Genomic DNA, 22,731 nt, shown 5'->3' with positions numbered 1-22,731 from the left:
TCTGGCAACCCGGGCACCACAAACATCCTGCCAATCCTTTGTGCAGCAGTAAATGAACTGTGACACAAAGCACACGAGCAGTATGCACTTCATGTACATCCCACAATGCAATGCAACTTTTCAGACGGATGACAGAAGTACATAAAGTGAAAGAGTGTAAGTACACAAGTGCATCTGTCTAACTTTGTTTTTATAGTTCATGCATTATATTTGTGTTGTAATTTGCTCATTTTATTCTTTCTGTGTAACATGACAATTTGTTCGCCTGAAAGAAAAACAATGAGAGCCCGATGAAGAAATGTATATAACTGCTATAACTTGTAGCAATAAGGAGGAATAAATCAGTCCGTGGATCAAATGGTACCGACCCCCCCTTCGCAGTTGTGGACCGCTGCTGTACACTACTTCGAATGCACCTACAGTACACACACCAGAGGGCGCTCTTACTCACATAGTCCTCAATAATTTCCTTAATCCCAGCCACAGTCAGGATGAAGATGAGAGGCACCAGAGTGGTGTAGCGTCCCGTCGGTGAGACGTCAGGGATTTGCTGTGAACGCACACACGCACGCACACACACACACACAAGACAGTTCCCTCATGATACATTTACACACAGCATCATTCTTTCTTTAGATGCTCTTAAAGCACTACATTTAAACCTGGTGCTAAAAGGGTAAACGAAAAAAAAAAAGAGCTCTTGTAAATCTAGATTTCATCTGACTGGAGTCCGTCTTTCATCTGTGATCAATGGGACGACAAGAGCGATGCAGCACGCAGACGTGAGGCACGCAGACGTGAGGCACTCAGACGGATTTCTAATCGCATGTAGGAATTAAAAGCTATCGTTTCAGGGAAAGATTTAGAGTTGGTTAAACATGAGCATGGTGATAACATGAGCTCTATGTTACTGATCAGAGGGTCAAAGGTTTAAGCCCAAGAGCTGCATCAGCTGCCACTGGTAGACTCTTGAGCAAGATGTTTAAACCTCTCTGTTCCAGTGTTGTCTGTACTATGTCTGACATTCGTCTCGCTCTGTCCCCAACGTCCTTAAAAGCAGGGATTCATGAAGGAAAGAATTCCACTCTGCTGGACAAATAAGGGCTTGTTCTAACACCACGGGTCACGTGACGGCGATCAGCCAATAGCGTTTAGTTCCAAGTTTTAAAAATGGAAAACAAATAGTTAAATATCAAAAATGAACAGTGAGACCGGTTCAGCCAGTTCGTGGCTCAGCTGCAACACAAAAGCAGCAAACCTCAGAATTATATAAAGAGAGAAAAAAAGAAATGGATGAAAAGCTTTGTAACAGTGATCACATGATTCAGGACAGAAGAGTTTGTGATTTCTTAGCAAGATGACAAGATATTTTTTGTTAGTTCGTTTCAATTAAATTTAAGAAAGAGAGAAGATTGGAAAAATGAACAAACATAGGAAACGGGTTTCCTGGATGCTCCAACAACATTAATGGTAACATTAAAGGATAAGCTTGACTAAATGCTGTGGAATAAAACATTTTGGGACATGCTGTTATCGAAAACTAATCAGTTTCAGTGTGGAGAGTAATACTACTTTATGACATCATTGTGTCATTAACAGTTCTCTGAAATTAGCACAAGTGTTTGATCCTTTTTGCAAGATACTTTGACTTATGAGTAAATGTGTGTGTGTGTGTGTATCAAGTTGTACCTGCATTAGGGCGATAAATAGGAAGAAAGCATTGGCAGCTCGCCGAATCTGTTCATACAGGAAGCGAGGCAGGAAGGTGAGGATGCCGTACTTGGTCGTGCTGCAAAAGAACAGGAAGATCTTGTAAACATCGATCTCATCTCCTCATCGTTCTGCGTTTCACAATTCGTACTCTTGCCTGCTGAGGCGAATCTTTTGCTGTCAGTAAACACCTAAAGTGCTACCTTACTGTTAAAAAAAGTCATTATACCAGCCTTGTTCTGCGCATCTTAAAAGCAGGGCAGATCTAAATATAGCTTGCTGCTCATTGCCGTCGCTCGATTCCCAATCGATTTCTGCTTCAATCCCACTTTGGGTCCCTTGAAAAAGCTTCTGCCTGTGTTTTTGTAGCAGCCGCCCACCCGAAATAAAACACCCTGACATCTCAATTCTGTCCAGATTTAGAGAAAGAGTCCAGAAATACGAGGCTGGACCTTGGCAAAGCTTTTACACGTATTGATAGCCGCTGAGTGGGTTTTAAATAGTCTTACAGTCGTTACAGTTTGCTCTTGAAGTCCGTAAAAACAACAACATGACGGTCGGAGGTCGAGTCTCTGTCTCGAGGCTTAACTAAAATGGGAAAAATCATTTGAGTGAGCAGTCCACTCTGTTACACATTTACCCCAAATAGGAGAGGTGTTCAAGTCAAACCTTGATGATGAAATGTCTGGCGTAAAACCAAAAGGTTTGGGGGAAACAGTTTAATATGTAATCAAAATGACTCATTAAAACACTTCTCAGACACTAATTTCAACAGTAAATGTTTATCATAATACCCTTTTAAATTTACATTACAGAAACTTCGCATTCCACATGTTTGGGACTTTAAAGGAGTTCCTGGGAGGCCGGCGTTACAGGTCATGACTCTAAACTTTCTACCCTAATGGTAATCAAGCACTAGTGAAACACTGAAATAAGTGTATTAGTGTAGCAGGAGATTATATAGAGAAATAAAGGGAGTTTTTACTCTCATAACTGTGTTCTGTTATTTTGCGCAATCAAAAGTCTTTTTATCATCTTCAACACTGACCATTCTGACAAGTTCCATGCTAACAGTTGATAAATGAGAAACTATAATAAACAAGTCTTTGACTGGTTTATCACATGAACAAGTCTTTGACTGAAGCATGAAAGTGTAGATTTGAGGTCTCTCTCCTCCCCTTGTTAGGCAGTGAATCCAACCACAAAACCAAACACAGTAAGTCCCCGACTAACAAACATTCAAGTTACAAATTTCCATTTTTTACAGTAAATGTAAAAAATGTCCAAGGTCTAGTATATTGTATGTGTGTGCTTGTAAAGGTGCAGGAGAAATAAGTCGAGCTCACCGGGTTTAATTAATCAGTCCCGGGGCACGATGATAGAAAATGGCTGACCTGTAAAGCTGTCCTGATGGTAAATAATCCTACTTTTGGAATATCCTTAACAAGACAGAGTTCACAGTCTAATACAGCTCTGAGACAAAATGGCGTCCATCCCTTGCAATTTGGATGCGCAGTCTCGCGAGAGTATAATCCGGATTAATCTGTATAATTTTATGCTTTACATTGTACTGTATATTTGTGTCAAAAGTGTATAAGACACACTTTGCCATACTTGCGAACGAATTTGACTTACGAACGTGATCCCGGAAAAGAACTCGTTCGTAAGTCAGGAACTTGCTGTAAGTTCATTCGGCATGTTTATTTTTTTTACACTATGTGCACGAAACGTTCCTCAACATCAGTAAACTCTTTCTCCAGCATCTCTAGCAACCGTTTTACCTGACACAAGGTGACCGCTGTGTCAACACTCATCAAAGCTGAGGCTTATATAAGCGGAATAACATCTGACAGGTGGTGTATTGGTGTGTTTGCTTCTTCTCTATGTAAACACAAGAACGCTGTTCTCACTGTTCGTACCCAAGCAGGCAAGTTCACAGCCTAACACACACGGCAACCAACACAACGACATCAAACACCCGCTCCGGGGCTGACCTGGAAGTGCAGCAGTCTAGCTCTGATATCCGAGTGCGGGCTAAAGCTCATACGATATCATCCTCTGCATCTGATCGCAGACGCGCACACACACACACCTATACAAACACACGCGTACAGAGAACCACACTAGTATGAGACACAAGCTGTAAGTCTTGTGCTAATACAGCTGTGTGTGTGTGTGTGTGTGTGTGTGTGTGTGTGTGTGTGTGTGTGTGTGTGTGTGTGTGAGACGTCAATCAAGCCTTTGTTATATCTAATGTTGTCTTTTGCAGTGATGTTGCCACGGTGACGCTGGGATTGACAGGTAAGGCTGACAGGTCAGGAAGCTGAAACGTTGCTGTGAATAAAACATGGAGGCGAAGAGGAAGATAACGGAGGCGGAACGTGGGTTGGATAAACACGCCTTCCATCTACCGGGGATCAATTTCCACTCAGCGAGGAGAGATCGGCGGGTCGAGCGCGCACCATGACAGACATGAGGAGGAACAGGAAGCACAAGGCACACACACGCAGCCTCCCTCTCCATGGAATCATCCAATCAAACTCAGGAGCAAACCTCCCTCACACACACTCTAATCTTGTTTCAGGAACCGAAATAGAGCCTTTTAGGGTAAAATCCAATCTTGAGGCGGAACTGATGGATCGATCGTATGCGTGCGCATACATGCGTGTGTGCGTTTGTGGGCATGTCTAAGCAGAGAAATGGTGAACAAACCACATTGAATAGAAGTTAATATGACAATTGTTCAGGATATGATCTATGTCCAAAGCTACTTCAGGTTCTTGCTGCATCAGCTGCTGGATTTTTTTACCACCATAAATAAATAAGTAAATAAATAATTCAGGTTCCATTTCGTTTGCTCGATTAAAGGTTTGCTCGGTCATTTTTAGCTAATATTAACTAGCATTAGCATCGAGCTCTGTTGGTGGTGCGTCCATGGTGGACTAGTGAAATCTCTCTCCACTAGGCTTGTTAGTATTTTTTTCAATGCTCACCACCATGGCTTGGGTTCAAATCCCAGTCAGGGAACTGGGGGGGAACCACTTAAATCAAACTCGTATTGGCAAAAAAACAAGATGACTTTCTGCCACAGATCGCCAGAAAGCCGGGCCTCTTGGAAAAACAATTGTATTCAGGTGCATAAGTTGTAATTACATCTTTAAGATCTGAGCTGCTTAAATGTCAGTTTACGTTTTTGTTTTTAAAACAAAGATGAATTTTTTTTCCCCCTGCATTGACCGCTAGATAAAAGTTTCCAGCTTTTGTTGTACGCTTAGCTGGAATAATATCAGATATCACTAAAGATTGCTGAGCCGTACTATGTGGCTGAAAAGTCTTCCTAGAACACTAGTAACAGCTTTTTGAGTGAAATCTCTCATATGTAATCTCTCAGTGATAACTTTCATTCATTTCCGTAACAAAATAAGGACATAATTTGTGATATTTAATCTGTTATATACATTTACTGCTCTGTCGAGTGAAGAGCGCTGTTTATCTTCTACACACCACCATTAGTAGAAGATGCTGCAGATTCTACAGGATGATACACTGAAGTGGGGGGGGGGGACTTACTGGGGAAATCCCTTGGGGGAGATTTATATCATCGAACTTTACATCAAACATAACTAACGCTAACGATAAACTGGCTCGCCTTGCTCTTTAAGTGCAGACACATATGGCTTACTCAGAGCCCTACCGAGACCATCCGAGGGCCGAGCAAACGATGCAAAAGGAGGAAAGCGAAAAGAACAACAATGATGTATGAGCCCAATTTACAGGTGCTGTTTACAGAAATTGACGTTTACGTCATTATGGTGACATTTTATTCTCACAGACGTGGTTTCTGCTACGGCCAGAAGAAAATAAACCAATAAAGCACTGAAAAAACCCCACTGGTGATGGCAACCCTTGTGTTTTATCTTTATCTTCATTTCAGTGTTTCTTTACAGTTTGGTGTGTAAAAAAGAAAAACAGCGGTAATCGCAGCGTCACAGAGACTACCCTCAGGAACTAAGAGTGACATTTTACACAAATCTTCTGTTGTTAAGTTTTTAAGGTTTTCAGAGAGCAGCCCCTGGATTTACATGTATTTTAATAGACTTAACTATTAACAGATCAACTCAATAATAATAATAATTATTATTATTTATAATAATTATAATTAATACCACCAGCAGAAATACTGTCTCACATTGCCTGGACTCATGCATGACATAACTGGAATAAAAGCGAAGGGAGAGCGAGTGTCGTCTTTCACAAGAGACCGAGAGAAGCCAAGTAGCCGGTTCTTTAATAGCAAGCTTAGCTGAACGAAAGCGTAAATAAAATGCCATGAATATCCCTGACCTCAGCACTTCCTGTACAACAGCGAGATTACTCTAACTATAACTGCATTCTAGCGGCCATGTATCCAAATAATTCCATATTTAAGACAATCAGTATAGAATGCAGTGTGAAATAATAATAAATCAATTAATACATTATTAGAGTGCACTACTGTAAAGGAATTATAGCAGTTTGACTGTGTGTGTGGTTTCTAGTAACATTAGAATTTAAATTTATTAACTATTTATTTATATATCTTTTATTTAATAATTTAATTAAATGTGCGTTTATCTTTTTATCCATATTAAAAGTTGTTCCATCTTTGTTTTTTTTTTGTTTTTTTATGTTGGAGCTGTCAAACTTGTCGCATATAATACCAAAACTCCCAATATAATATTATTAAAATATATTCGTATAATTTAAATATTCTCATATTATTATCAAAATATTATCAAATGTATCAATATATAATTCAAAGAAATAAATTTAGTATTCAAATATTTATTTAAGTTTTTTCTTTAATAAAAGTGTATACATTTTTTGACTCTCTCTATATAAATTATTATTTTTTTATTTAAAATATAAAATATGAAAAAGACTTTTAAAGATAAGATAAACAATATGTTCAAAGTCAGATTAAAATAATTTACGTACAAAAAAACTGAATTTTGTGTTATAAGTGTTACATCATCTTTTATTCTAATTCGTATTTTATGTTTTTTATAATAATAATAATAATAATGGAGCTGTCAATCAAATCAGGTCACGTGCCATACTTATCTTAATTATGATAAAACTCCTGATATATAAATAGGTTACTTTTATATTTTAACATTTCAAGTATCTTTAACATACTAATATAACAAACTAATATAATAAAATCATACAAAATAGTGTGTTATATGTTGTGTGCATGTTGTTGTGAGTTGTTTATAGTTACTGTATATTTTAAGGTCTTTTTTGAAAAGTATTTTTGGCCTTTATATTGTATTTACATTAATCCTGAAGAATGTCTTGTATTAATAAGCAAATGAATGAATGAATGCATGAGGACTCACCTGACATGGTTGTCGCAGAACTTGGTGCTCTGGGGCCGGTTGAGGTACACGGTCCTAGCCGAGAAGTCTGCGGGCTCTGCGTGCGACGTGCTGGCGGACATCTCGTCTTCTGCCCTGCGGTAGCCGGTGGCCGAGCAGGCGGGTCCTGGAGAGGGGACAGACTGCGGTAAGTGTGTGTAGGACACGGACACAGGGGCACAGACACACAGAGAGAGAGAGAGAGAGAGAGAGATGCTGAGAGGAAACCCGACATGCGCTCCTCCTCCCTGCGCGCCTCTCAAACCCTCTCCATCAGAGCGCAAAGTCTCCATCGGCCCACGATAAAAAAAAAAAAACAGCTGTCACCGACACGCCCACTAGGCCACACCCCCTTCACCACCCTCTCTTTCTCTCTCTCACACACACACACACACAGGAGTAGAGAATGTGCTGATCAATGCGCGCCTTGATTGGAGATCTTTCCATCGTTTGTTTTAACCCAAACACACACATATACTTTTTTTATTTTTACTTAACATTATTATAATTTAAAAGCGAAAAATTAATGTCCGTATGCTGCACTATCACTGTTGTGTTTGTGCGCACGGCGCAACTCTTTCTTCACAAAGTTCAAACACTTGAGCAAAAACAAGAAGAAGAAAGAGAAAGAAGAGGTCCTGACAAAGGGTCGCAGCTCCACATCGTGATTGTTTGTTTTTTTGCCCTCCTTTACTCTCGTTAACGCGCGTAAACCGATCATGTGCGCGTTAATAATGCACAGAGGAGCGCAGTTTACCCAGCTGCCGAGACCAGCACGAACACAGGCGGTGATGATGGAGTGGATTGGGTTGGACGGATGGATGGATGACCGGATGAAGCAGGATGGTGCCTTCTCCGCCTCCTCCTCCTCCTCCTCCTCTCTTTCTCCCCTCGTCCCCAGGCCTCAGTGTGTCTCAGCGGGAAGACAAACCCCTCGGTGTCCGTGTTATCAGCCCGGCTCCGGTTAACGCCTTTTTAACACTTTCCCTCCGAATTATGGCTAATTGTACATCACACACCGCGCGAGTCCGTTCATCATAGGAGTTTATACTACAGAGAAAGCGCGCACCCCGCTCGAGAGCGTAACGGCTTCTTCGCCTTTAAAGGGACAGCTGCCAGATTTCGACGGGGTTGCCAGATTGTGCGGCTTTCCGCAGAACAAGACGCGCACTGGTGCATATTTCCTTCTTTCACATGACACGTTATATACACAACCTTATCTGATGCCAGCATAAGTATCCGTCGTTAAAGAGTTTATAGAAATAGTTAGAAATAAGCTGATCAGCTTTAATGTAATCAGAGATATTATTATTTCAGGTTGAAGCCCATGTATTAATACACTGTTCGGTGATCAGAAAATGTGAATCACAGGTGACAAATCGAAAAACATTATTGATCGGATCAGGATAACGTTTGGAAAATATAAACTAATCTCAGTAAAATATTCAGTTAAGTCAATAGCACCGTCACCTTGCGCCTCCAGGGTCCGGGTTTGATTCCCGGCCAGGCTCGATTCCCGTCTCTGTGTGCATATGGTTTGCATGTTCTCTCCGTGCTTGGTGGGTTTCCTCCGGGTACCCCGGTTTCTCCCCACAGTCCAAAGACATGTAGGTTGTGTTAATTGGTGTTTCAAAGTTGCCCGTGGTGTGTGAATGAGTGTGAGGTTGTGTATGTGTGTGTGCCCTGCGATGGATTGGCGCCCTGTCCAGGGTGTCCCCCACCTCGTGCCATAAGTCTCTTGGGATAGGCTCCAGGCCCCGCGACCCTAACTACAGGATAAAGTGGTAATGACGATGAGTGAGAGAGTGAGAGTGGTGCAATATCTATTTCTTTACACTGAGCAAGTAGCTTATTTTAAAGTGGATCATTAAATCCGGCACAATTTCACTCATGGTGCATTTTAAACTTAAGGCAAAAACCTAAGTCCTGCAAAAGTTTCATTAAATTCAGTCCAGCCAGTTTTTCTGAGACTGGTTTTAGGTCCTCCAGCGCATGAAACGTAAATTTATCACTGAAAGAGCAAATTCTGATAAAAACTTTCTTTTATTTATATAGATATAGACTCACGCGCCACTTCATTAAGCGCACTAGCTAGTACCGGGTTGGACCCTGTTTTGCCTCCAGGACCTTCTTAATTCTTCATGGCACGGATTCAACAAGGTGCTAGAAACATTCATTAGAGATTTTAGTCCATATTGACATGAGAAGATCTCACGCAAAGAGTTTCTGCAGATTTGTTCGGACATCCATGATGCGACTCTCCAGCAGATCCCAAAGTGCTGCATTGGATTGAGATCTGGTGACTGTGGAGGCCATGTGAGTACAGCAAACTCATTGTCATGTCCAAGAAACCAGTTTGGGATTATTTTAGCTTTGTGCTTTGTGCCACATTATGCTGTAGTCAGGCACTAAGAGGCCCACAGTGAGCCAAGAAAATATCATTCACATCATTACACCACCGGCAGCAGCCTGAATCATTTATACAAGGCAGGATGGATCCATGCTTTCATGTAGTTTTCGGCAAATTCTGATCCAACTGTCCAAATGTTGCAGCGGAAATCGAGACTCATCAGACCAGGCGATGTTTTTCCAATCTTCTATTGTACAATTTTGGTGAGCCCATAACATTACAATTTCCCTTGACTGGAACTAAGAGGCCCAGACCAGTTGACCAGCATGACAATGTCCTGTGCACAATGCGAGCTCTGTGGTGTGCTATGGTTGGAATGTAAGAGCACCAATGTCCTGAACAAAACCCTGACCTCAATCTCACCGAACAGTCCTTGCCCAAATTCAATATCTGACCTCACAGGAACCCCACTGCCATACTCCAAATCTAGTGCAAAGCCTTCCCAGAAGAGAACGGGGCTTATTATAACAGCAAAGCCGGGCCTAAATCTGGACTCAACAAGCACATATGATTGTGACAGTCATGGGTGTATAAACTTTTTATATAGCGTGTAAAATGTATTTCACCTCTAAATCCACATCCGTTTCACGTTATAGTTGTACAATTTTAAATAACAGTTTATAACATATAATACTGTCACCTACTGGTCTGGCAGCACATTTGTTTCTGCATATTTATGTGGATTATTTTTTAATGGAGAGGTAAGACCTTTTCAGATATATCTGTATACATGTGGATGATGTATGCACATATAAAAACATATGCTTGCTCAACATATGGTTTAGTCTGAGATGGGTTTTAAGGTGTGCTTAAGACTGAACAAAAGGCCAGGTTGCCAGATCCACGGTTTTCCCGACAGTAGATCATTTTTATTATGTGCAGGGTTTTATCGCAGTACAAGCTGTAAAAGTTTCTCACCATGATCTGCAGTGCAGTTTCTCAGTAAACCGCATTATTTTCAGGGAGGCGATATTAAACGCAAGAGTATATTTATAATAATAATATGACATCCTTCTTGAATAAATGCAGCTCTGAGGTAACATACCAGGATGTCTTGTTATAATAAAATAATTAGCAGGAATTAATTTATTTATCATTAACATAATGTTTATTCTGTACAGGGTCTCGGGAGGCCTGGAGCCTATCCCAGGGGGACTTGGGACACGAGGCTGGGTAGGCGCTGGCCGGGGGGTGCAAGTCCATCTCAGGACACACAAGCATGCACAGACTCACACACTTGCTCACACACTATGGAATACCTGAAAACACCAATAAGCAGCAATTTATGAAACTTCCAGGCATTTATACATTTTCTATAATAACACAAGTGACTTATTGTATTCCATACACATTTCCGAGTTTTCTAAACCTCTATGGCTTAAAAAATGGTCCTTGTGTGTTTATGTCCCATTTCATGATTCACTGCTGGCTGTTTATACTGTAGATGTTAACACCATATACTAAAGAGTATAATGAAGAGAATACAAAGCTTTACATGAATTTTTCACAACTTTTCCGTGTACCTGTTTAAAAAAAAACACACACATTAATCCATTATCAGCTTGCATAAATAAACCACATCTATTTGAACAACTTCCACAGAACTGATGTAGACACACAGAATGGAATTTATTATCTGGTTTTTGCACCCAGTCACTATGAAATCATTTCCTAGAGCACAGGCATGATCCAGGATCATCCAGACTCTCCCAGTTCTCTAACCACAATGCCATTAGGCTTCGCAACACGGAGTAACGAGGCGTCCCCTGGAACTGCATTTTACCAAGGACGCAATTTATGACTAGACTTTAACGTGTCTCCGAGCTCTACATCGTAACGCGGCAGAGCAAATGAGAATGCGGTTATGGTAGTAAACCACAATACAATATCCGCGTCCTGCCTCGTAAAAAAATCAATATCCAACCTAGATGAGAAGGGAGAGCAGAGCAGGTAATCTCATCACACCACATGATACAGGTCAGAAGCCAAAGTGTGAGCCTTTCATCTCGACCTGATTTCCAGCGCGCGAAAGGAACCGAGCTGAGTCACCTCTTCAACACTGATTCCTCACATGCTCCTCTCGTCTAATCTCATCTCCTCTTCCGTCTCAGACCCTCGATCCGGGGGGGGGATCAATAACCACGGCTCCTCTGAGCAACTCTAATTTGTTTTGAGACGACGAATCAATGCTTCGGGTACTCGTCAATGATGAGGCACATTAGCGAGTGATTAACAATGCAGAGGTGTGTTCAGCATATTATCAATACGCTCAGGTTCTGGACAGAGCCGTGACCCTGAGAGCTGATTAACACCTGTGTTAACAATGATTACTCGATTACAACAACTACCACTAGCATTATTTCACTGTTGATCGTTAAATTTTTTTAAAAAAAAGATGTTGATTCTCTTTCTATAAGAACAGATTTGACAGTAGTTCCTGCTGTGTTTTTCTGATATCACGAGGACTTTCCCATGCCTCTTTTCCCATGAAACAACCCTCTCATTCTGCTTCATCGTTGCTTATAGGGTACTTCCGATAGCCAGTTTCTGCATGATTAATCAGGCTGGAACCCTTTTGTCTAAATGGAAAATGATAAAGTCTTATCTATCGTCTGTCTGTCTGTCTGTCTCCAAATCTCCATATGACTCCATATTAATGACTTTTGTAGGCGCACCGTTTCAGAGGACAGACGCGTCCTTTTTAGTGTCAGATAAAAATGTCATTTGTAATTATGAATGTGAATTGTTATTTCATGCAAATCCGGTAAAAAAAAAATCCTAACTGACCGACATGACTTGTAAAGTGAGCCAACCATGGCTACTTGTGAGTGCCCACAAGTGTAATGGGGTGGATAGCGGTTTTCTCAGAGTGCAGTATACAGTCTGAGTGTTAGCTCAAAAAGATGCAGTCAGTAGCTGAACGTGCCTGGACGGTTAGCCTATTATAGAAGGTGACAAAATTAGAGAGAAAATTGGAGAAAAAAAATCAACAACCAAAAAAATTAGTGCTATTAATCATATAAAAATGAAATCGCTGATATGGTGAAGTTTCCTGTAAGATTTTCCTGTACACTTTTTACAGCACAGTGAAATAATTTTTTCAAAAATCCCAGTAAGGAAGCCGGGGTCAAAGAGGGTCAGCTAGAAAACAGCGCGCTTAGAGTATCCGAGGGTTAAGGGCCTTGCTCAAGGGCTCAACAGTGGCAACTTACAGTACCGGTGCTGGGACTCGAACCCCGAACTTCCAATCAGTAACCCAGACCGTTAACTGTTTGAGCCAATACTGCCCACGTAAGGACATTTATGAAATGAGTCTCCAATGTCTGGGCTTTTTAACAATTATAGACTTTTCCATTTTCTTTGCAACATGTCAATGCATCCATTAAAAAACACTTCAAGATGCGCTGTTATTGGAAAAATAATCAACATTCAGGGTTGTATCACAACACCCTGTCATTGATTATTCCCCTCTAAGTGTTTTAACTGCTTACTTAAAAGTCTTATCGAATTTCTTCTCTTCAAGTTAAGTTTTTATACTTGCTTTATCACAGTAGCCTTGAATTTATAAAATAAATTAAAATAATCTATCTATCTCAATATGAATGTACTGTATAAAAAGGTTCTTTCTCAATGCATAAAGAAGTTCTAAAGAAGGTCAAGTCTTTGGCTGAAGAAAGGTTTCCCGTGTCTACCTCTAGTGTCAGATGTAGCCGTGGATGTTATTTCTTGCCATGATACCGATAAAGTCTCAGATTTAAATGGAAAAACATGACTCATTCACCTGGCTATCCAAGAACAGTGAGCCATTACACAGAGAAGTGACTTTAAAGCATCTTTCTGATTAGTGGGAAATAAAGCCGTCGACATGGGACCAGAAACAAGACACGGGAACAGTGACAATAATTTACAGACATCGCCTAATCGGGTATGGTAATCTTATTGAGTTGCCCAATGCGTGGGCTACTCTCAAGGACATGACAATATTCTGATTCAACAACTAAGTATTCCCAGCATGCCCTGGGGCTCTGAAACAAGCTCAAGTTACTTTATGACTTTATGAAAAGGCACTAAACCTATTTGGAAACTTTAGATTTTTTCCCTATGCTGAATACAATAAAGTTTAATTATATGTTCTATATACGATTTTATGTATTATTATTATTATTATTATTATTATTATAATTATAAATCTCTGTATTAATATTTTTAAATGATTAGTTTCCAAAAGATATTTAAACTACATTTCCAAACACAACAGCCTGTACCAATGCTAAAGATAAGGGTTGACTAGATGTTTTTAGATCTGTTATGGTGATGTTCAAGTCGATTTATCATCTTTTTGCAATCAAAAACATTTCACAAACAAGTTTATGCAGGGCGTGAACTTCTAAACCAGATCTCAGTGGGGGGTGCATGGGGCTGGAGGCTACCCCAGAAAAATTAGGGCACAAGGTGGGGTACACCCTGGACATTTACGTTTAGGTATTTGGCAGAGGCTGTTATCCAGGGTGGCAATCCATCACAGGACACACACACACTCACTCAGACACTATCATGCGAAACCCTGAGCATTGTTACTGTTTCATCAGTTTATATACATAGGTTTTTTAAAAAATACAATGGTATTTGTAAATCTAAATCAAAATTAATAATTAATTGTAATAAAAATCAAAAAAAAAAAATTCCATATTCCATAATTATAATTTATTATAAACTTTTATTTAAACTAATAAATTAAATAATCAATTAATACTTCGTATTAATTTTTAAAAATAACAATCATTCCTTATAGCTATAAAAGTGTAGTACCACATGGTTCTGTTTTTGGCCCACTTAGTTTTAAGTTTTCTTTTTTTTCCTTTTTTACCTTTTCAACCTGAATTCGTAAAACAGGAAAGTCAACTATTATATTACAATATACAGTATTTTACAGTGATATTAATAGTGTATTATATGCATTGTATATGTATTGTAACACTGCTTAACAGTTTTAAAAATAAATGATATGAATATGATTCGAAAGTCTAGAAACAGCATGGGAAATTTCTGTTTCTTTAAAATTATTAAAGTATTTAAATTCAGAAATAAGATCTTAAAAATGTATTTCCTAATAGCAAAAAGATAATCATGCACTGTACAGTTATTATCATAGAATTATCATGGTAATGTTGTCACAACCAAAAATTGTAATAATCATAAAATAAGATCTTGATCATTGGTTTCAGATTGGCAAGCTCACACCCAATATGGAATTTCCGGCTTTAAAACAAAACCACAGTGTGTAAAGATTGATAAATAAAAGCACTAGAGTTACTATAATATGGGAACAATAATGCATCTATAGAGAGAGAAGCAGAAATAGAATCTGATTATTATCTAACCTAAAGAAGAACACAACAAATCTCATTGGTTTTTTTTTTTTTTTTTTCAGAAAACCAAATACAAGAGTGTGCTTTATGAGCATCACAAAAGTTAAAATGTACTCCTGGACTATTGTCTTTTCTACCGCTACCTTCAACCTAACACACCTCTATACAGTAACACCTATTCGCAATGCACGAAAGTTAAACAACTACTGTAAGTTTTTATTCGACTTACCCTCGCCTGTCTGGAAAGAAAAACCTTTGTTACAGGAAAAGAACAAGATTCTAAAATATTAACACTCAATAGGATATACACTGAGAAATTCAAGCTCTGTTTGGGAAATCCCTGAATAACCCAAGCTGGAGTAACCTTAACAGGCTGCTACGGGGAATTCAGAGAACCTGATATCACACCAAGTTCAATCCAGGTGCGTTTCCGACAGTGGGTGGCACACGGCGAACATACCCTCCGCCAGACACTTGTGCTTTATAGCAGTGTCTCGGGTCTTTTAGGTGAGAATCAGATCACGGTTTGGCCCCCAGCCCAACTTACATTACTAAAAAAAAAGCACCTGCTTTTAAATAATAAATAAGTTGACCTGCATTATTTATTGGGGCAGTGCCTGTGTAGTGCTGCTCGCATTCTCACTGCAACATCACAACATTGCAGTTACCCAATGCTGGTAATTAGTCAGTCTGTACTTGGACTATTCTCAACGGTGATTTAAAGCTTCATCAGGAAGTGCTAAAAGAAAAAAAAAAAAAATGCTGGAAACTGAAAAACATTAACAGCCCAAGCAGCTCTGCACATGGATAAAAGCAGTGAAGCGTACGCACAGGGAAGATTTTCAGAAAGTGCAAATAGAGTCCACCCAATATTAATTCACCAAATTACGTCGGTACCTATGGAGCTCAGCCTGGTCCGGGTCTCCCCTCGCCGTGCCATAGTATCCCTGCTTCCGAGGCGAACGACCGACCTCTGGCACTCCTTCGGTCTTAGACAGATGCACGATAAAGACACAGAGGGTGCAAGCTCCTTACAGACGAAGTGTGAAGGTCTTTTAATCCTCTTCCTGTCACTTCGGCAACTTCACCACGTCTAATATTAACCCGGGTTAATCCTGCAATAGCCACCAGATTTAGGCCTTCATGCACCCGACACCATGCACCACAATCACCCCAGCTAGAGCCTTCATTTCTAATCTACGCAAGCATACACTTATTTATTGATGTATGTATTAATTTGATCAAATTCATGCACATTTCTGCTTTCTTTAGTGCATGCTGTGCTTATGTGCAGGTCGGTGCTTTGTAACGCCTGGCTGGTTAGTTCGATTTTTTCATGCAGTTTAGCAACGTCGTATAAGAAATGCAGATTTGGCTCTAAAAGCAAGCACCGTCATGCACCTAAGACGACATGCAGCAAGGAAAGGGAAGCGAATGGGAGGGAAGGGCAGGTATCCGAGCGTGAGAAAGGGACTCACTTTTCTCAAACCTGTCTGCCAGACGGGAGCGCATGTTGGAGCTCATTGGCTGGTCCTGCTGGCAGGTGGACTCTTGGCTAAGAGAAGTCAACACTAACTGCTCTGGAAGAGCCAGCAGGAGAAAACACACACACACACACACACACAAGATACAGCAAGTCAGTCATGCTACCAGCAACATATGTCGTTCTATTGTTGGGTAACTAAAAAAGAGCTTTCGTTTTAAAGAAAGGGAGATTAAATAGGATTATACAGTATACTTGACATTCCGAGAGCTTGTAAATGTAAATCTGAGCTAAATATCAGTGACAAGCGAAATGCACATGAAAATGAATCCAAGGTACGGACAAATGCATCTCCACAGTTTATGGTGCAGAAGCAACGTTTCCCAGAGGAACCTTCATCCTGAATGCAACATGCTCTTGTCCTTCAATTTGACGGCACTCAATTCTTCAAAGCAGAAAAAATCTAATCCCTGTGCTGTAGCTTAAAAAAAAAATCTTGTTTTCATATTTTGGGATTTGTTTAGTCTGTGAGCTTGTATGATTGATACCACCTCAAGGACGCCGGACTAAATATGCCTGAAATGTTACCTGCTTACTGGAGTGTGTTGGGGTTATGTTCTACATCACGACAGTTATAAAACATTCATTGAATAGCCCTGCGCTTGATAGTATTTAGCGGTTATGCCAGGAAAGAGACATAATATCATTTTTATGTATATTATTTTTAGAGTACTATGTACAGAGAAGAAGCTTTATTTCAAGTGTAATATAGAGAGTCTTACAATTGCCTTTATATTGGTTTAAATAGCATGTTCAATGGGATTGTATTGAGAGCTGTATCATTATGTGGTAAATGCTGCCCTCGTGTGGACAGGTCACATAATTGCAGAATTTTGTTAGCCTAAAAATATTGAGTGTAAAATGGCTCCTCCTACAGGCAGAAAGAATAAAACACAAGGATATTCAACGTCTATTAACTAATTTTAGCTCCTCTAGCCTATAGGGCACACATAGACGCACCCAGAATATATTTCTTCTCATTTCTGCAATGTAGGGAACTCTGTAGGACAATGCATCAGATATGTTCTGTTGGAGAGACACCACAGAGGGCCTTTCATTACATGTATGTTCGTGCATGTATTATCACCCTACATGGCACTGCGTTAAACATTCTCTACTCAGGCACCCTGAACGGCAATTAATCCGGTTTCCTTATTATGTGGAAAACCCTATGAATCACTGCATCACTGCAATAATTACTGCAAACTCCCAGTAGAGGGCACTTCATCAGGTTTCCTTATGTGTCCCTATAAGGCACTGCATCACATTCTTTATTGCGCTGACAATCTAGAGGGCATGTTATCATGTTTCCCCACATGTATAGGACACTGCATCACAATCTTTACCGGAAGGTCACCCTAGAGAGTACTTTATCATGTTGTACAGAATGCTATAGATGACTGCGTCACATATTATTTGCTGAAAAGAAGGCACTTCATCAGGTATACTCACACATAGGAAACTGTGTTGGACAACACATCAAGGGCACCATGGAGTGCTCTGGATCACGACTTCTCACATGTTGAGCCACGTATAAGGTACTGCATCAAATATTACATACCAGAAAGGCACTCTAATGGGCAGTTCATCATGTTTAATCACATGTAGTGGCAGCCTATAGGGCACTGCATTATATATCCTTTACTGGAAGCTCACCACAGAAGGAACACCATCATGTTGCCTCACATGTAGAAAACTCTCTCTAAAGAATTCATCTCCGAGGACACTCCATCATGCTTTCTGCCATGTAGTGCATGATATAGAGCACTACATCACATACAGTGCCATAAACTGTGACTTTTTTTGGAAAGCTGATTTAAATTTCACTTGCAGTGCCGGTCCCAAGCCTGGATAAAATACAGGAGGGTTGCGTCAGAAAGGGCATCCAGTGGGCGGCAGCCAAAAGACCAACAACAACAACAACACTCAGGGCTGATTACTGCCAGACCTGTCGAATCAAGAAGACACTTAAATAGAACCTATCTGACAAAGTGAAGCACGCTAAGAGATCTATGAAAGCAACATGATCTAAAGAAATTCTTGGGACTCCAGAAAACCACGGTGAGAGAGCCACTAGCCATAATTGAGAAAACTTGGAACAGTGGTGATTCTTCCCAGAAATAGCCAGCCTACCAATATTACTCCTAGAGCACAATGACGACTTATACAGAAGCTCATAAAGAATCCAGAACAACATCTAAAGAACTTAAGGCCTCACTTGCCTCAGTGGTCAGTGTTCATAATTTAACAATAAGGAAAAAACTGGGCAAAAATGACATCTATGGGCGAGTTCCAAAGTGAAGGTCACTGCTGACCAAAACTTGTGAGCAAATATTCTGTGGACTGATGAGTTGAACTTTTTGGAAGGTGTGCGTCTTGTTATATCTGCGATAAAACTAACACAGCGTTTCATAAAAATATCATCACAGGGGCTGAGGCTCTGCAGCTTCAGGACCTGGACGACTTGGCATAATTGATGGAACCATGAATTCTGCGCTCTACCAGAAAATCCTGGTAGAATATCCGGGCATCAGTTCCTGACCTCAAGCTGAAGCCCACTTGGGTTATGCAGCAAAACAATGCTCTGAAACACACTAGCAAGTCCACCTCTGAATGGCTCAAACAACAGACAGATTAAACCCTCCAATGTGGCTAAACTAAAACTATTCTGAAAAGAAGAGTGGAACAAAATTCCTCCACCGCAATGTAAAAGACTTATTGCCAGCTATCACAAACACTTGATTGTGAATACTTTTTTATGGGACTGTATTCCTTACTCGAAAGGCAACTTAGAGGACATTTATCACGTATTCCTGCATGTGGTGGCACCTTGTGGGGCACTGCAACACATATTCTGCTTCGTCACATGTAGAGAACCCTATATAGCTCTGTATTATTCAGACAAGAGTTCTAACTGGACAGGATTCTTGACTTTTGGAGAAAATGTAAGTTAAGGAAAAATTACCTTACAGGCGTTATGTGATGTGTGCTGTGTCCTGACATGAAGCAGATCTACTGTTACAACACTAACACCATCCCACATTGATTTTCTAACAGTTTGCATCTACTAACAAATTGCATGTTGTGTTTTTTTTTATCTGTTTATAACTACATTTAATGATATAGAACATCAGAGACGTACATTATTACCAGTGTAACAGCCTCATCAGTCTCTCTTTGCCACAAAGCTGGAACGTTTAACTCATCTACCCTGAAGACTTAAAACTACCTAGTGACTGTTATAAAGTGCTGACACTGGAGACTCCTGCCATAAATTTTAAATAAGCATCTTCTTATAAAAGACTCCTAATGAAATTGTACAACATCAGTGAGGACATATTTTTTTTTTGTTAAATAATAATTTCTTTTGGTTAAAAATTATTTGTTATTAATAAAAAAAAAGTGATAAAACAGGTGCATTAATGCAAACTTTTGAATCAGTGCCAAAATTATTACTAAACATAAAGTAACACCTTTTGATTAAACAGAATTAAGTATTCAACATTCTTAGACTGCAAGGGATATGGCTCAGATATACACTCTGCGTATCAGGATAAAAGGAGGCACAGGCAGCTGTCAATCATCTGTGTGGGCGTGGCACTCTGAGCGGATTAATTAAGAGATCTGCCTTCAGCAAGTGCTGCTTTAGGTGAACGGCTTATGTCAGGACTTTTTGGGTGAGTCACTGCTGCTTGGATGCTCGATCAGGAGTGTAATTTGGCTGATTACTGAAAGACTTACAGTTTGCACTGATTTAATCATCGTCCAGATGAAAGGGAGAAAGTGCAGCAGGTCAAGCTGTGTGTCCTGCATGTCCATATCTATCTATCTATCTATCTATCTATCTATCTATCTATCTATCTATCTATCTGCCTTTGGTAGCTTGTATATCTTTAAACTTTAAAGGTGCTTCTCGAAGGTCTGTTTATGTTTCTTGAATTATTTTAAAGTTACATACGAAACTTATACAAAATGGGCATTGGTAACTCATTGGTAGGATTCTTATTTGCCATGTGGAAGGCTCGGGTTCACTTCCCAAACCCCAGCCACTTGATGCGGTGCCAGGATTAAATTGGATCCGGCATTAAACCCTTGCCAAGTTGTGTGCGGGTCAGATGGTTCTCTGTGGTGACCCCTCGATGGGAGCAGCTGAAAGACTAACAACTAATGAAAGATGCTGCGAAGCTCTGATTTATTTTTTTTTGCATTTTATTTATTTATTTATTTTGTTGGAGGTTTTTTTTGTATGTCTACCTTTAAAAAATTAAGGTATAAAATTGGGCAAGGGTTTGGGAACTAGTGGTGCATTGTCGTCCTCGTTTGATCCTGAGTTCATGTTACTGTCTCTATGAAGGTTCTCCATGTTTCAGAGAGTTTTATTTGGGTTGTCTGTTTTTTTCCTCCACAAACCATGTCTACCATTGACTATGTTTAATTCTTGTGCCTAGTTCTCTGATTCCACTCTCACTGATGAATAAATAAATGAATGAATGAATGAATGAATGAACAATTTGACTTTTGGGACAACTGATGTACATTTCAAAAGATAACTAAAGGTACATGAGAGATACTGTTTAAAAATGGACATTTAAGGTACAAAAGATTAACCCTTAACCCTAGTAAGCTACAAACCCTGTTAAAATGAAATATACATTTTAGTACCAGGGTGGCACTGTCGCCTCGCACCCCCAGGGTTAGGGTTTGAGTCCCATCTTGGGGTCTGTGTGCATGGAGTTAACATGTTCTTACGGTGCTTGGTGGGTTTCCTCTGGGTACTCTGTTTTTCCAGAGACATGCAGATTAGTCTAATTGCCTTGCCCAGATTGCCTGTAGTGTGTGAATGAGCATGTGAGGTGTTCATGGTGTACCCCGCCTCATAAGTCCTGGAATAGTCTCCAGGCCCAGGTGACCCTGTATACAGGATAAAGCAGTCTAGGCGATGAGTGAGTGAGTGAGTGAGTTTAGTACCAATGTATTTTTATTCCTTTATTGTGTTATTAATGCTCTAATATCTTGTACATAGATGTTCTAACCGCTGAATGCAGGCGCATGAGTCGTAAGTGCGCAAGGACGAGTGTACCGACCGAGACATCACCGGGGCAACCCGTGTGTTTAAGCCGTGGAGCTCGTGCACAGCGATGAGACCCGTCACTGAACAGGCCCGTGCGTTAGTCGTGCTCGGTGACAGGCCCCGCGGCGCATCCGTCTCACGCGCTCGCCTCCATTTTCATCCGCCGACGCGCTGCGCAAATCTGCAGCCTTCAACCGGGATGAGCCTTATCACGCAAAAACAACTCAAACAAACAAACAAACAAACAGAAAGCCCCGCTATAATCGAATACTGCTCGCGCGCCTGATCGCGCGCCTGTCTGCCTCTCTTACCTCCCTCGCTGTGGATCTTCTTCGATCGCCGGTTAAAGTACATCCTGCGGCTGCGAGTGTCGGGCGTCCGAGCGCACCGAGAGCAGAGAGCGCATATCCGAGGATCAGGAGCCCAGCTCAGGGGGCGAGCGGACTGCACACGGGGCCGCGCTCTGCGCTCCGACAGATGGAGCGTCGGCACAAGCGTTAGGTCATCCAGGGATCGGCGGCGCGCATTAGAGCGGGAGCGCGCATCCCGCACGCTGCTGATGCTCTCTCCACATGCGCGCGCTGCCGTGTCGTCTCTTTACCTCCGCCCACTTATAGAGTCACAGACACGATATTTACTGTATAATATATATACACACACAAGTCGTATCTTTCCTGAAGTGGGTATAAATGTTATTAGCTGACATATAGTGTGTATATGGCCAAACTAGTATAATAAAATAAAATATTTTTAAAATAAAATATTATTTTTCTTTATGTTATACATATAATGTGTGCGCCAGAGAAGCTACTGAAGTTCCTTGTATATTTGAAATGCAAATATACATATTTCTTATTTCAAGAAGCATATGACATAAAAATTGTTGCTTAGATTGATTTTGGTAAAAGCTTAAAAAGTAAAAAATAAATAAAAAAAATAGTCTGTAGTGTCCATAACCATGTCAAATTCATGTTGCAATATCATGATATTGCGTTTTAGTATAATACACTTTTTCAGATTTGTGTCTTTTCATGTGAAATCTAAATTGGCCAAGTTTCATCTGAATGACAGTTAAGATCATTAAAAGATTTGAATTCTAAAAAGTTGCGGACATATACAGACATAAAAGGTCATGAAATTGTATTTAGCAAATGTGTTTCTTTTTATCTGGTAAAAATATAAATGCGTATGCATATGTATGCAAATGTGTATAGATCTGGAGATAAGAA

The 22,731-nt window shown here is 40.2% G+C and overlaps 1 protein-coding gene across 5 annotated transcripts in view; it reads right to left on the bottom strand.

The window, feature by feature from the left end:
• atp8a2 (ATPase phospholipid transporting 8A2) overlaps positions 1–22,002 on the bottom strand; it is a 62,203-nt gene extending 40,201 nt beyond the window's left edge. The window contains exons 1-5 of one of the 5 annotated variants that reach the window (XM_053487402.1): positions 21,814–22,002; positions 16,367–16,468; positions 7,092–7,236; positions 1,690–1,789; positions 452–550 (exon numbers count right to left, since the gene is read on the bottom strand). In XM_053487402.1, coding sequence (XP_053343377.1) covers positions 452–550; positions 1,690–1,789; positions 7,092–7,236; positions 16,367–16,468; positions 21,814–21,856 — 489 coding nt within the window. In that variant the 5' untranslated portion in view covers positions 21,857–22,002. Of the gene's footprint in view, positions 1–451; positions 551–1,689; positions 1,790–7,091; positions 7,237–7,866; positions 7,961–15,785; positions 15,806–16,366; positions 16,469–21,813 lie in introns of those variants that run through there. The other 4 variants (XM_053487403.1, XM_053487405.1, XM_053487404.1 and 1 more) reach the window with 4 other exon arrangements.
• Between the last annotated feature and the right edge of the window lie 729 nt (positions 22,003–22,731).

Source organism: Clarias gariepinus, chromosome 26 (genome assembly GCF_024256425.1).
Source record: "Clarias gariepinus isolate MV-2021 ecotype Netherlands chromosome 26, CGAR_prim_01v2, whole genome shotgun sequence".
NCBI classification, from domain to species: domain Eukaryota; kingdom Metazoa; phylum Chordata; class Actinopteri; order Siluriformes; family Clariidae; genus Clarias; species Clarias gariepinus.
Note: the sequence above shows the minus strand (reverse complement) of the source record. Positions and strands in the feature narration are given on the sequence as shown.